The sequence below is a fragment of the Phoenix dactylifera genome, chromosome 5, assembly GCF_009389715.1.
Source record: "Phoenix dactylifera cultivar Barhee BC4 chromosome 5, palm_55x_up_171113_PBpolish2nd_filt_p, whole genome shotgun sequence".
NCBI lineage: Eukaryota > Viridiplantae > Streptophyta > Magnoliopsida > Arecales > Arecaceae > Phoenix > Phoenix dactylifera.
In genome coordinates this window covers 17,922,659-17,934,382 of record NC_052396.1, presented here as the reverse complement: position 1 = coordinate 17,934,382, position 11,724 = coordinate 17,922,659, and the positions used below count along the sequence as shown (strand labels likewise).

General features: G+C 36.9%; 1 protein-coding gene across 6 annotated transcripts in view; it reads right to left on the bottom strand.

The window, feature by feature from the left end:
• Nucleotides 1-1,873: 1,873 nt before the first annotated feature.
• LOC103713009 (dual specificity protein kinase YAK1 homolog) overlaps nucleotides 1,874-11,724 on the bottom strand; it is a 34,824-nt gene continuing 24,973 nt past the window's right edge. Inside the window, exons 16-19 of one of the 6 annotated variants that reach the window (XR_003386790.2) lie at nucleotides 11,410-11,574; nucleotides 5,678-5,901; nucleotides 2,270-2,727; nucleotides 1,874-2,114 (exon numbers count right to left, since the gene is read on the bottom strand). Coding sequence is in view for 2 of the 6 variants with exons in the window: in XM_026806904.2 (XP_026662705.1) it covers nucleotides 2,742-2,746; nucleotides 5,630-5,901; nucleotides 11,410-11,574 (442 nt within the window). In the remaining 4 variants the exon portion in view is untranslated. Of the gene's footprint in view, nucleotides 2,115-2,269; nucleotides 2,747-5,629; nucleotides 5,902-11,409; nucleotides 11,575-11,724 lie in introns of those variants that run through there. The other 5 variants (XR_003386787.2, XR_003386788.2, XR_003386791.2 and 2 more) reach the window with 5 other exon arrangements.

The window sequence follows — 11,724 nt, the reverse complement described above, 5'->3', positions numbered from 1 at the left end:
ACCAAACGCCCTGTGAAGGGGATGGCATACTTGGAGTGCTCGTGGATGGTCTAGAAGATGAGTTGGCTGATGAGGAGGCGGATGACATTGTGCTGAGTGAAAAATGTCCTAGCACTTGGGGTGGTTGGCGGCGAGCTCCGCCACAGCCTACGCCACCATTGCCTGCACTTTCGTGGCACCTTGGCGAAAACTGAGCAGAAGCTAGTGAGCACCGTCTGCTCAATACTCTCCGAGTCACGAGCGAGATGGGTGATGGCGAGCGCGACGTTCTCCTGGGCCTCCACCTGGCCCTCCTTAACCAGATGGATCGAAGGCCCCACGTCGTCTTCTTTTGATGATGAACTTGCCGTAGCGATCGTTGCCGCGGGTGACGAGGACGAGGGAGGCGTCGGCGCAGGCTTCCGTAGTATTTTTATAAATTTTGGAAGACCTGCTATTGGTGGTGCTTCTGCACGGTTTGTGGTTTGGTTGCTTTATAAATTTTGTATGGTTAAGCAGAAAATCTGCTGCTATCATTGGCTAAGTGGCTACCGTATTCTCTGTATCCTCAAATGAATTGCATTTGTATTGATTGAGCATTGGTGGCACGTAGCATGGAAGGATCGAACGGGTACTACACTTGGTATACTGCTGGCGGCAGATAAGGAATCACATATTAATTCAAAAAGAGAATAAAAAACAACCGTAATCTTACCTACTTCTGGTTGTATCGTTGAATGTCTTATATTTTGAACCCTTGCCCGGTATCTACATGGTATTTGCCTTTAAATTGCAGTTAAATGGAACTGATGGTTCCCCTCTGTTTGAATTATAACAATTTTAGATCTTTATATTATTGAATAGTACATAGAAAAATAATTACTTCTGGTTGTATCTGACGTTCTCTCCTTTACAAATTGCAGCAATTATTCGACATGCTCCTCGTGCGTAGTGCTGAGTGAGATTCTTTTCAAATCGTTGTGAGCAACGCAAATTTCCAGCATGCAGTACTCGCAGAATTATGGGAAATTAAGCAGTGCCCCCTACATTATAGGTGCTGAACAGCCCACCTCCAATCAGCAAGGCTAAAATTCTGTCCACGCAAACAGAGCAATGATTTTTCTGGTGATGATATAAACTTACATAAATAGTGCTCTCTTATCTTAGACAATGGTAAGTTGAATCAAGCCAGTGGCTTGGACAATGTTAAGCTGCAGCCTTTTTTGCAATGTAAAAACTGCTAACAATGCTTAAAAGCTGTGACCAAGACAATGCCAAGCATACTCGTCCTATCCTTTTGCTGGGAAACACAGCATACATAGATGTTTAATAGTCCCTGCTTTTTCTGTTTTGTTATATAACTACCATTTATGTTTCCACATTGAGTCTTTGACTTGCTTGATGTTTGAGGCTTATCATCTTATTTCTTGACGGTTTGAACCATTCAGATGCGACCATCCAGGCATTTGGGATGCAACCTTAAATTTGAATATAGTTAAGTCATAATACTATTATAAGTCTTGCATATATATAGTTTTATTTATCTTTTCGTTTTTTTCTTTTTTTTGTCTTATCCCCTAAATATAATGATTTATTATTATAATTCATTATATTATAAATAAATATAATAATGAATAAATATAATAAAAATTTTAATATACCAAAAGCCTGATAATAGGTTTCAAAAGAAGAAATAGAAAAAAATTGATCATTCTAGTCATTCTAAGTCTTAGCTAAATACTACATCATACAAACCTTTCTTTAACAGTCCCAAAACGGCATCCCACACATCATGCAGGGAAAAATGACAGTTGTAAGTAACAATCTGGTAAGATGGTCCAAAATATGGACAGCATTGGTAAACTGGAAATAGGCACGAGACAACGAGCAAATAGATGAAAAATTGGAAGATGGAACAAATAAATTGCATGCATCGGCCATATAGTATTAAATGTCCATACAGAGTTCGCTTAGCCCGTGCATACACACCGAGATTTACTTTCAAAGCAGCCAGTAAACCTTGAAAGTTCAGATTCTCCATTTTTAATAAAAAGCAACCTGCACTCATTTGTTTCCTCAGAAGGGAAGGGGAACCATCAGGGTAACAGAGGTGCAAAAATAAGTCCTGTCAGAGTCTGAAAAAGACATCAGAATTCCTGTCTATAATCAACGCCTTTAAACGGTTGAGTGATGAAGTTTGAAGCTTGAAAAATCTAATGGTTGCTAAAGCCATGCATGTTTTGTTTAATCATCTGTCAGTATATTATAAGAATAAAAGGCTGGTAATTACCTTTAAATATTTCCAGCAGATTGTGCGATCCAAGCGAAAACCGTCTTTCCCTCCTTTTCCTTTCTAACTGCGGGATACACCTCAGAACAGAAGTTAGAAACATCCATAGAGATATCTAGCCATATATTTGTTGGCTGAAGTATACCACCAGAAACGAAAGCACAGAAGCCCCTATTGGGCTTAGGAGTTGAAAGATCAAAAGATCACATAACATAAAGAATGGGAAATTGCCATAGCTATAGCATTTTATCTGTGAAGCACAATGTTTTATCAAGACCCAAATGAAGACTGTCAGAAACAGCACAAGCAAGGCAACTGGAATTTTCGAGCGCAAATTTCAGTGCCTGCAATAAATGACATCCTGTTGGTCGGCCTTCCACATCACAAGATCCTTCCATAGTCCTTTCTTGCATGGTACGATGGTACAGTGGTTGCAACGGAATGCCCAGTCCTTCGTCCTACAACAAAAAAATCAGCCTGTCCCAATGTTGAGGAGATCATACTTTGTGACCATAAAGGTAAGATATTCTACTATCTAGTGTGGCATTGCAATGAAAATGCCAGATTGTGAAATGACCATAGGAGCAGTACATGAAATGCAGGGCAAGGAAATTAGATGTGAAAATGCATGTAATCTAGGAAACAGTCCGACTTGGAAAATAAAAGGGAAACACGTGACCACTGGGATACTTATTCTTCCAGATAATTTCATTTCCCACTGTTTTTCCTAATGTTTTCAATGTGTAGTCAAATAGGATCAAAAGGATAGTATGTTCTCTGGTAACCTAGCATTTAGTCATCAAGCAGTTACCACATGCCATATCATATGGGCATGATGAATATGTGAAACCCCTTGGCAAACAAGGACATCATGTCCCTTGTACTTACGATAAAAAACCTTGCATTATTGAGGAAAAAAAGAAATACATCATATATTGCATCATGAAAGTACAAAAAGTCTGCCCAGATCCAAAAATTGAAATAACATGCATGACAACTTTCACAACAAATTCATTAATACAGCATGATTTAGCATACTTAAGTATCTTAGCAAATTTCGCCACTTGAAATGCTAAACACTGAAGCATGCATGGTACACATAGATTATGTCATGTACTTCAACTACGCCTTGGACAGTTTAGCTCCAATATATTCCTTAATTTTAGCCATCAATACACATGTATTATTGCGATACAAATTTAGATGCTGAAGAATTATGTTGAGCATTTGAAGTGTTGCAGCCGCACAACTTTGTTGTCACACTTCTGGCCTAACCACTATCTTAGAAAGGTAAATAGGAAGTTGTTCTCATGGATAATGGTATACAAGTATATACAAGAATTCAGTTCATTTTCTTATTAACCCTGAAGAGGATGACATGTCTCCATATTATCCAAAGAACCAGAATTTAAAGATTATAAGAAGCCAAATCCATCAAGATCTGTACATACCTGAACAACAGATTATATGCAGCATTTGATACAAATATTGGCTCAATTGACCATGATAGTTATATATTAAAAAAGGTTGAACATGCATTAATGCATATGCACAATGTATGTTCTCATGTTTAGACAATATCCATGAAGAACAGTCAGTTGATAGGAGGTCAGTCCTTTATATATCTCTGCTTCATGATTTGTGCACATTAGCAGTGTGTGCCATCACATGCTTACCAACTTCTGGAGAAAAAAGTGAAGTCTGATCACAACATTTTTATTTACCTTAATTTTCTTATTTCCTAGAAAATTTGATTATATAATCTAAGTCAATGAGTTTGCACCTTACACCTTACCTAAGAGTCTGATTGCCTTACCTTATATCTAGGCTATTCTAAAACATGAATCAATATTTTGAAGGAGTATTTGGGCGAGACTTATAGATGATGTGATGTGCAGTCCTGAAGCATTGCTCTAGAAACTTGGTCTTTCCTGGCTGCATCATTCCCAAATGATAAAAATACGGGCAGAATTCTTTTTAACGTGATTCTAGTAACCAACATATCACAATCCAGGCTAGGTATGGTTTAAAGTTTTAATATGGCCGACAATTCTTACCTGAACATTAAATGGATCGAGCTTGGATAAAAGCTGACTTTCTTTGGATCGTGGTGTCAGATTGGGTTAAATGCACCAACTTTTTCTAACATGTGATGGCTGTTTTGTTGTATACAGATAAGATGGGAGGACACTGACATGATTATGAGCACTAGGCACAACCCAGCTCCAATTATATCATTTATAGGAGAGTTTCCAAATAAGACGGCTAGAAGCCACTATGCCCTAGGAGAGCTTCCAAATAAGATGGCCAGAAGCCACCATGCCCTTTGCTTCTTACAGTCAAATAAAAAAAGGACAAAAAATTGGGATTAAATTGGCCTCCCTGTCTCCACCTCAGAGTTATATGGAAAAAGTTGGAAGCTAGAATTTTATCTATTATTTTATGATAGATTTTTTGGTTTGTATACATTGAAGGGCTAAATTAACAGGAATCAAGGCCATGTAGCTCTGAGTTCCGTCAAGTTGAACCAGATCGCAATGGTTGACCAGTTGCCAGCTACATGTTTAGCAACACCTGTGTCACCTCGACCCTCCCATCACCTCAGTGTACCAACATGGGTATGACTCCACGAAAAACTTCTTAAAGATAAAGGATTTGACACTTTGGCATATACTCACACCAGACACTCCTACCCAAGTCTATACGACAAGGTGGTGCATAAAGTCTGCGTCTGGTTCAGATCTAGCCTATGTTTTCATTGTATAGTAGATGACCTGATATCAAGAATTGCCGAACCGGGCCGTACCATCCGGTTAAGGCCAAATTGGGCCGACCCGGTCTCTGACCGGCTCGTTTTGCTTATACAAACAGCCGGAACCTCAGTAACACCGGCTGGAACCGGATGAAACCGGATGGTTCCGTCCTGTTCGACCAGGACTCGGTGCGAACTAGTTGGTTCGCACTAAGTCGAGGCTATTTTGGGCCTTTGGAATTGGCCCAAAGCCACAGGGCGCGTGCGCTGTGGCCTTTTTTGCCACAGCGGGCGGTGTAGCTTTTTTTTGCGCGTGGATGCGTGAACCAAGCCAACCGGTTCAGTACCGGTTCGGTTCGGTCCGAACCAGACCGGGCACCGACCAGTTCGACACCCGGTACTGGTTCAGCAATCCTTGCCTGATATTATATATGCACTTAAGTGATTAGGTCAAACACACTACTGCTCCAGAGCAACACTGAAATTCACGTAATTGCGCCATAATAAAAGCTAAAAATATTTCTTAAAGGAACTAATATAATAATAAGAAATTTAATTTAAAAGAATGTCACGAGAATTAAGCAAAATGATTTGGCTATGTAAGTTACCCCAGGGCATGCCATTGGTGAACAAAGCATTGGTAGAAGAATAAGAACCTTCCATACTGTAGTTTGAACGAGTTGGCTGATCATTCTGATGATTTCTTTCACCATGAATAAAAGTAGAGTTCATATGACTGAACTGATGAACTGATTGCTGTCCAAAGCGGCTGGGAATGTTTTGTGAAAAATGGGACAAACGGCCATAGCCAACATGCATATCATGGGTAGAAGTGTGACTATTCTCACCAAGTGAATATGCCTGAAACGGTCCATCTGTTCTGTAATCAAACAGGCAAAAAGGGAAAAGGAAAATGAATTAGATTTTCTTGAGAGTCAAAAAAGACTAGAATTAGAATATAGCCTACAGCATCAACACAAGACAATCCGGTTTAACTTTACAAGAATTCATAAAACACAATTTAATTACCATACTTCAGCAGAGATGGTGAATTATTCAAGATCATAACCATGGGTATAACCAATCAGTATTGACTTTTGCTCCATCGACATGAAATAATAATGCACATACGAAAAAAAATTATACAGTTATATGCTAGTGTGAAATAAAGATGAATATTTTACAGTCTTCTATAATTGTCGGAACAGTCAATTACAAGCTTTTTTTGTCAAATATACTAAGGTCATCTTGGTACGAGGGTGACATCTGAAAATAAAAGAGACATTCTTGCATCTCCGGTGAAGGTTAAGTCTATTTTGTTGAATTTCACCTTTTAGGACAAACAGTTTACTGTCTACTATGGTTGTCAGCAGATTCAGTATCATGGATTCATCATCAAATATACAAAGGCTACCTTGGTGGGAGAGACATCTAAAGAAGTAAGATATTCCAGTATATCCAGTAAAAGTTTAACTTGTTGCATTTCACTTTTCCTGGCATCCAGGATACTAGTTCATCTCTCCGAGCCACCTTTTTCTGACATACAAGGAGTGAGGACTCTTGTTCAACACCCAAGTGTCCCTCCCATTCTCTTCACACTCTCTCTATATTCACCCCCAATTCATCTCTTCTACTTCTATAATCCACCCATTTCCCCATGCATGAACAATGACTCTAACTTGACATTACACATGCATCCTCCTACTCTTATCCTGTCTAGATTCTCTCCATTTCCTTGCAGCCATTCAACCCCCATGACAAATAACCATTTTCACTATGTATAAGGAGATTGGACACAGACCTGAAAAAGGGCCCCTCACTGCTCTGTCCTATCAGGGTTCTCTCTCTGGTCTTGTAAGCATCTGATCCCTGTCAAAAAAAAAAAGATATTTGTCCAATGGATGAGGAGCTAGTACATTTTTTATCCAACACCAAAGATGGTCCATTCTAACCCATTAGTAATGACTCAAGGGTTCAGCCCATGCGACACTTTACCTCTCTTAACAACTCCATTTCCACTCTTGTAAGGAAAAAGAAAAAGGATTCCAAATTTCAGCCCCCTCTCTTCCTTGCCCTCTCTCCACTACTACATTAAAACTTGGTGCATGCGAGACTTTCTCCTCCTTTAGTAACTTTCCTAATCACCCCCACCAAAAAGTATTTTAAAAAAGTTCTCCTGATTCCTCACTCTCACTGCATGAGAATTGAGAAATGATATAGATCTCCAGAAGCCCAACCCCTCTCTTCTTCACCGTCCACAAGCCTAATATACTTCTTTTATCCTGTAGTAAGGATTTCTTTCTTTCTTTTTATCATTCCTGTATTTTTATTTTTTTCCCCGTAAACTGCAGGTCATCTCTACTATGGACTCGCTCCTATTTATCTTGATGTAAACATAGCTGTCACAGGTTTGTCTTCTCTTCTATGGTTAAGTTGATCCTTTGTCCTTAAATGTTTCTTTATTACTTTCCCCACAATATCTTTCCAGGACGATACGTTCCCAAGCCTTTTCCCTCTTATACCCATCCTTTTGAAACTGGGCAGCCTCATGCTAAGAAACACAATATAAGCATTTAGCATATAACCAGAATCCATGATTTCTTTGGAAGCATCAATAAAGACGAGCAGCTCAGGACACAAACAAAATAGACCACCAAATCAAGGTATGTACATTATATTTATAGATATTCTATTTTTAACTTATATCCCAATATTCTTTGAATTTCTATGGGCAGCTATTTTTCTTCTCTCAGAAGAATGTAAGAGGAAATGAAACTCAATCTTACATTTGATTTTTTTTTTCCAACATAATTTATGTGAATCTATTGCATTATGGTAGTGGGAATGGAACTGATGGAAAGACAGACAATGCTCACGTTGACGAAAGGGCATCCTTTGAGGTCATAGGTTTTTAGTAGTGGGTCTATGGTAGTCCCGATCTACAGACTGCTTCAGACAGGGGAACCATAATCGGGATGTTGCACTTGAGAGATGATGCACTTTCTGGCTTGCCATATATCTGTAGCTTTTGGCCAATTGGACTTTGCTCAGCCCCTTGGCATCCCCTCTACATGTGAGCAGTCTCAGCTTCAAGTGGTGGGATTCCCACTGAGTTTCTCAAAAATTATATGTGTAACTTTTAAGTTACATGATTCTTTCATGTGCTTCAGTCAACATACAAGAATTAAGTTATTTATAGATAATGAATCATCTTGTTTTGGTAATTGTTTATTCTATACTCCTTGCTTAAATAACTATATGAGATGCAAACAACAATTTTCTAGAAAAAATAATTAGAAAATTTAGTCCATATTCTACAAAATGGTAAGACCCACATAATGGGCTGGAAAAAGAGAATTTGACCGCCACACACCCCTCTCCCCCTGGGGAAAAAGAAAAGAAAAGGAAAGGAAAAACCTAGAAGAAGATACAAGAAAACAACGACAGGATCCCCATATGTGAAAGTTTAACTCTCAAAATAAATATGAATGTGTCGTAATTACTGAATTATTATTAGAAAAAACTTACATGCTTTAAGTATGCATGTTATGAAATTCTTTAAACCTATATATTGTATATTAAGAGAGTGAGAGATAGTTAATTTACTTTCACAGTTATACGTTCTTCTACATGTAAGAAAAATGATAATCAAAGAGAACCAAATGGATGAAAGACAATTTTAGAAATATATGTGTATAATTTAAAGTTTCAAATCTACTGTTTGGCTTAAATTAACATGCACTTTACATGCTAGAAAGAGGACATGATGATACACAAGTTCCAACAATAACGAGATTTGTGTTAACTGGTGTATTTTGTACAAGAAGCAAAATCACCGCTAAAAATAAAAGGTATAGTACAAATGATTGTTTAAAATATAAATCTAAAATTTTTACATAGGGTTATTACTTGTTAGTCATATATTCAGTATTTGCACTACATGTCAATGGGTATTATGCAAAGAAGTTTGTGGTTTAGCCCCATTCATTAAACATGTAAACCGACCCAACAACTAGAATTATACATATACATCTATATGAGTATCCAACCCTTGAAGTGAACTAGTCTTTGGAATGTGTTAAGTTCTGTCAAGAATTTTTCTTAGATCACATGCATTGGAAACTAATTTATAAGACTTTTCTATCTGGACATTTCAATCTTCGTAATGTTTAGGTAAAATGGGATTTATGAAACATCAAAATTTGAGAAATACCTTAGCATTCAAAAGTTGAAAATTTGACTCGACAAAAATTGAGATCTTGAACTAAAGTTGGAAATCAACTTTTATTCTTACTGAATCCAAATAGGGTTACTTCCTTATTTACATGTAATATCTTAAGTAAATGGCACATTTACTTCAACAGTATTACATCTAAATAAGTCTCTATCTATCCATATCTCAATCTGATTGCTGAGTCACCTATATCAGGCCTCCTTAAATAAAAGATTTGATTCTCCTACTTGCTACCGACATGATGTGGGGCCCATCTACTCAGGCATCCAACCTCCGTAGGTGAACTAACCTAAGGGACTCTCTTGTGGCCGACCTACCTTGCCTATAAATAAAGGAAAGGCGGATCAGCTAAGCAAAGGGAAAGAAAAGGAAGGGTAGCAAGGCAGCAGCATCAGCAGCAGTAACAACAAGAAGATATAGGATGATATTTGTTTTGCAGCGTAAGGTAAGTACCTTTGTCCGTGCTTTTGAACTTAGATTTGATTTATTTTCTGAACCCGTAAATGGTTTTCAAAATTCTAAGCTACATGATCTTTTCCAAAATCTATGACTTGCTTCATGTTTTCAAATCCTAGGTTACCTTATTGAAAAAATTGATTTCAAACTAAATAATGTTATAAAACTACAAAAACCTAGTCAGTTTTCAAAGATTAGGGTTCCCTTTTTGTTTTGTAAGCTAGGTGCCATTTGAAGCTTATATATTGTTTCAATGTTTTAAACTTCAATATTAACTGTTTCTTTCGATATTTTGGATTCTTCAACTGGCTTCAACTTTGAAGTTCTTTCAGAATTTCAAAATCTAAAAGTTATGGAAGCACTTACGGCTTATTCCTTCTCTGCAAATTTGGTATTATTTTCGTTGTATGCTCTGTTTTGGTTTTAATATGGAAATTCCAAATGTATATGAGATTTCGAAATGGTATTTTGAAATGTGAACACGTGTTATGAAATGAAATATTAGCCTGTTTTGAACCCAACATTGACTTATTACCATCATAAATCTTATAAGTGCTATGTCAGGCATTTATGAACTTTATAAATTGAAAATATAACCAGAGTGAGACATATGTAGATCCCTAGCAAGGTGGTTTATCAGCCTCATTCAAATTACTGATGAGGATTTCTTCAGCCTCTAGCTAGGTGGCATATGTGGCCTCATTTGAATTATCAATGAGGATTTATGTGGACCCTTGGCCAAGTAGTATATATAGATCTCAAGGATTTCATATGGCTTCATCTATGGAGCATGGAGGATTTATGTGGCCAAGGTTTTAAATATATTTTTATTAAAAAATTTGAAATAAAAATACAGTTGTAGAATTGCTATTTTTTATAGTTTCTTTCAAGGATGTTAGATATTAATAATATTTTTATCAGCTATGATGATCACATCTTGAGATTCAAAAAAGTTCAGATCTTGGGCATGACAAAACATGCCATTTCTTAGGGAATTTTTATCATATAGTAGATTAGCATAAGACATATAAAGACGCTCTTATGAATATAAGTTCGTGATCATATAAATCGAGCATGAAATTATCATAATAGTAATCATTCAGGCTAGTTTTTAATTTAGTTCCTAATTATTATTTTGATATCATTAATCATGTACTATTGCATGTTCCATGCATCATACTGGTCTTTAGCTAGTTCCTTCTCATTTTTTCACATTTGGTTAAGCCCTAGGACAACATCTTCTAACTAATGTCCTCTACAGTGTACCAACTTCCACATGCAGAGAGAAAATAGATTTACAATGTCAACAATTATCTAAAACAACATATAAACTAGTTATATTAGATGCTTACGTGATGTACAAGCAAGCACTGGCCTTATGACAATTAAAAATAACAGGCCAAAATCATAGTTTGCACTACTTTATTATGATGTATTGATAGTTGAATATCAAATGATCTGATGCAGAATATCCATCCAGTTCCAGAAGTAAATCTAACATTCAACATGCTGTAGCAGAAAATATGCACAGAAAAGATGCAGAAAAGCATTTGAGACTTCCTGAATTGGAAAAATGATGAACAAGTATCAGCCAACCAAAAATTTTCTTTACCAGCCACTGAGATGAGAGCAATTAAGGCATAATATAAATTTTAAAACCATATCTTCCTCAATGCTGGTCCTTAAGATGCTACATACCTATGATTTGTCGATATAAAATTCATATGAGCCAGCTTTCGGCTGTGACCAAATCTGCCAACTGCACTGGTTACATTCATGGTGTCCATTGTATTCCTAAGGTGGATACCATTAAATTCAAAAGCTAGGGAGTCTGAATTATCCTCTTGCAAAAGAGATTCATCACTGAAAGAAGAAATGATTAAGAATATGAACAACAAAACAAATATGATACTGCCCAAATGAATTGTAAAAAACCAGGTAAATATAGATGGGCATCTCAACAAGAAAACAATTTGTTAATCAGCATTGAAATAAAAAAAAGAAATACTAAAA